At 56.0% G+C, this 1,509-nt stretch overlaps 1 protein-coding gene across 1 annotated transcript; it reads left to right on the top strand.

The window, feature by feature from the left end:
* Nucleotides 1-256: 256 nt before the first annotated feature.
* Nucleotides 257-1,224, top strand: LOC100471649 (olfactory receptor 13H1). The gene is made up of 2 exons (XM_034650360.1): nucleotides 257-505; nucleotides 592-1,224. The coding sequence occupies exons 1-2, from the start codon at nucleotides 257-259 to the stop codon at nucleotides 1,222-1,224; spliced, it is 882 nt and encodes a 293-aa protein (XP_034506251.1).
* The last annotated feature ends 285 nt before the right edge of the window (nucleotides 1,225-1,509 follow it).

The raw sequence follows: 1,509 nt of genomic DNA, 5'->3' as shown, positions 1-1,509 counted from the left end.
CCAATAGGTAAAAGAATCAGTGAAGGAACGACCCAATCCCTTCCACGATCCACCAGTCCGCAGATCAATGGCTATATAATTGGATGGGTCTGTGAGTGCCTGTGCATGGTGGAATGTATTAAGCAGACATTCTTCAGCAGGGACCAGAGCAATGCAGGGGTGAAGGGGTCACCGCAGTGCCCAGGAACACATGAATGGCTTGAAAGAGTCCAACCTTATTTATAGAAAGCCACCAGTTTCCAAACGACCTCCCAAGATGATCCCCCATTTCCCACCCAGCTGGAGTTTTGGCAGGGGCGTGGACGGCCAGAACAGCACAGAGGTCTCCTTCGTCCTGCTCGGGCTCTCCCAGTACCCACGGGCTCAGACCGCCTTCTTCTGCCTGCTCCTCCTGTCCTACACCATCACCCTTTTGGGGAACGGCCTCATCCTGCTCCTGATCTGCTCCGATCGCCGGCTCCACACGCCCATGTACTTCTTCCTCAGCAACCTGTCCTTCCTGGACGTGGGCTACACCACAGCGTGCCCCAGGTGCTCGTCAACTGCTTGGTGAGCGTTCCTGTCATCTCACTAGGACAGTGCTTGGCCCAGATGGTCGTGGGACTCTGTCTGGGTGTCGTGGAGTGTCTCCTGCTGGCTGCCATGGCCTACGATCGCTGTGTGGCCATCGTGGACCCCCTGCGCTACCCTGTGCGCATGGGGTCCCGGCTGTGCAGCCTGTTGGCCGGGACCTCGCGGACGGCGGCATTCCTGCTGACTGTGGTCCCCGTGATGACCATGCCCTTGGAGTTCTGTGGCCGCCAGTTCATCAATCACTTCTCGTGCGAGTTCCTGGCCCTGCTCAAGCTGGCCTGCTCTGACCCGCAGTTCTATGAGTCACTCATGGTGGGCACCAGTGCTCTGACCCTGCTGGCTCTCTTTGCCTTCATTGTGGCCTCCTATGGAAGGATCCTGGTGGCCGTGCTGCGGATGCGGTCCACGGAGGGCCACGGCAAGGTCTTTTCCACATGTGGGTCTCACCTCACGGTGGTGGTGCTGTTCTATGGCTCAGCCATTGCCATGTACGTGATGCCTCAGGACAAGATCATCCGCGACCGAGACAAGATCATCTCCATATCGTACGGCGTCCTCACCCCCATGATGAACCCCCTCATCTACAGCCTGCGGAACAAGGACGTGAAAGGCGCCCTCAGGAGGCTCCTGCGGAGAAAGGCTGACGTCTAAGGTGCGTGGCCGAGGAGGGAGGAAATAAACTGATGCTCTGGAGGGTGTGCTCTGGGCTGTAAACGGTGAGTTACTTCTTAGCCATTCAACGGGGGATGTATTACACACACACACACACACACACACACTCATACATGCACACACATAGACACGCCCACGCACACACGTAGAACTCATATCTTAAAATAGTATTTCTCTGAGGAAGTGAAGCGAGAGCCTATTCTCAGTGTGCGTGTCAGTGTGAACAAATGTGTTTGAGGTGAATTTTTTGTGAGTTGAATGTGA

This window comes from Ailuropoda melanoleuca, unplaced genomic scaffold, assembly GCF_002007445.2.
Source record: "Ailuropoda melanoleuca isolate Jingjing unplaced genomic scaffold, ASM200744v2 unplaced-scaffold1889, whole genome shotgun sequence".
Taxonomy (NCBI): Eukaryota; Metazoa; Chordata; class Mammalia; order Carnivora; family Ursidae; genus Ailuropoda; species Ailuropoda melanoleuca.
Note: the sequence above shows the minus strand (reverse complement) of the source record. Positions and strands in the feature narration are given on the sequence as shown.

Excerpts from the sequence above, each read along its gene's own strand:
- LOC100471649 (XM_034650360.1), top strand. The coding sequence starts at position 257 with ATGATCCCCCATTTCCCACCCAGCTGGAGTTTTGGCAGGGGCGTGGAC. Across the intron at positions 506-591 it reads GCAACCTGTCCTTCCTGGAC|ATGGTCGTGGGACTCTGTCT; the intron begins GTGGGCTACACC and ends TGCTTGGCCCAG.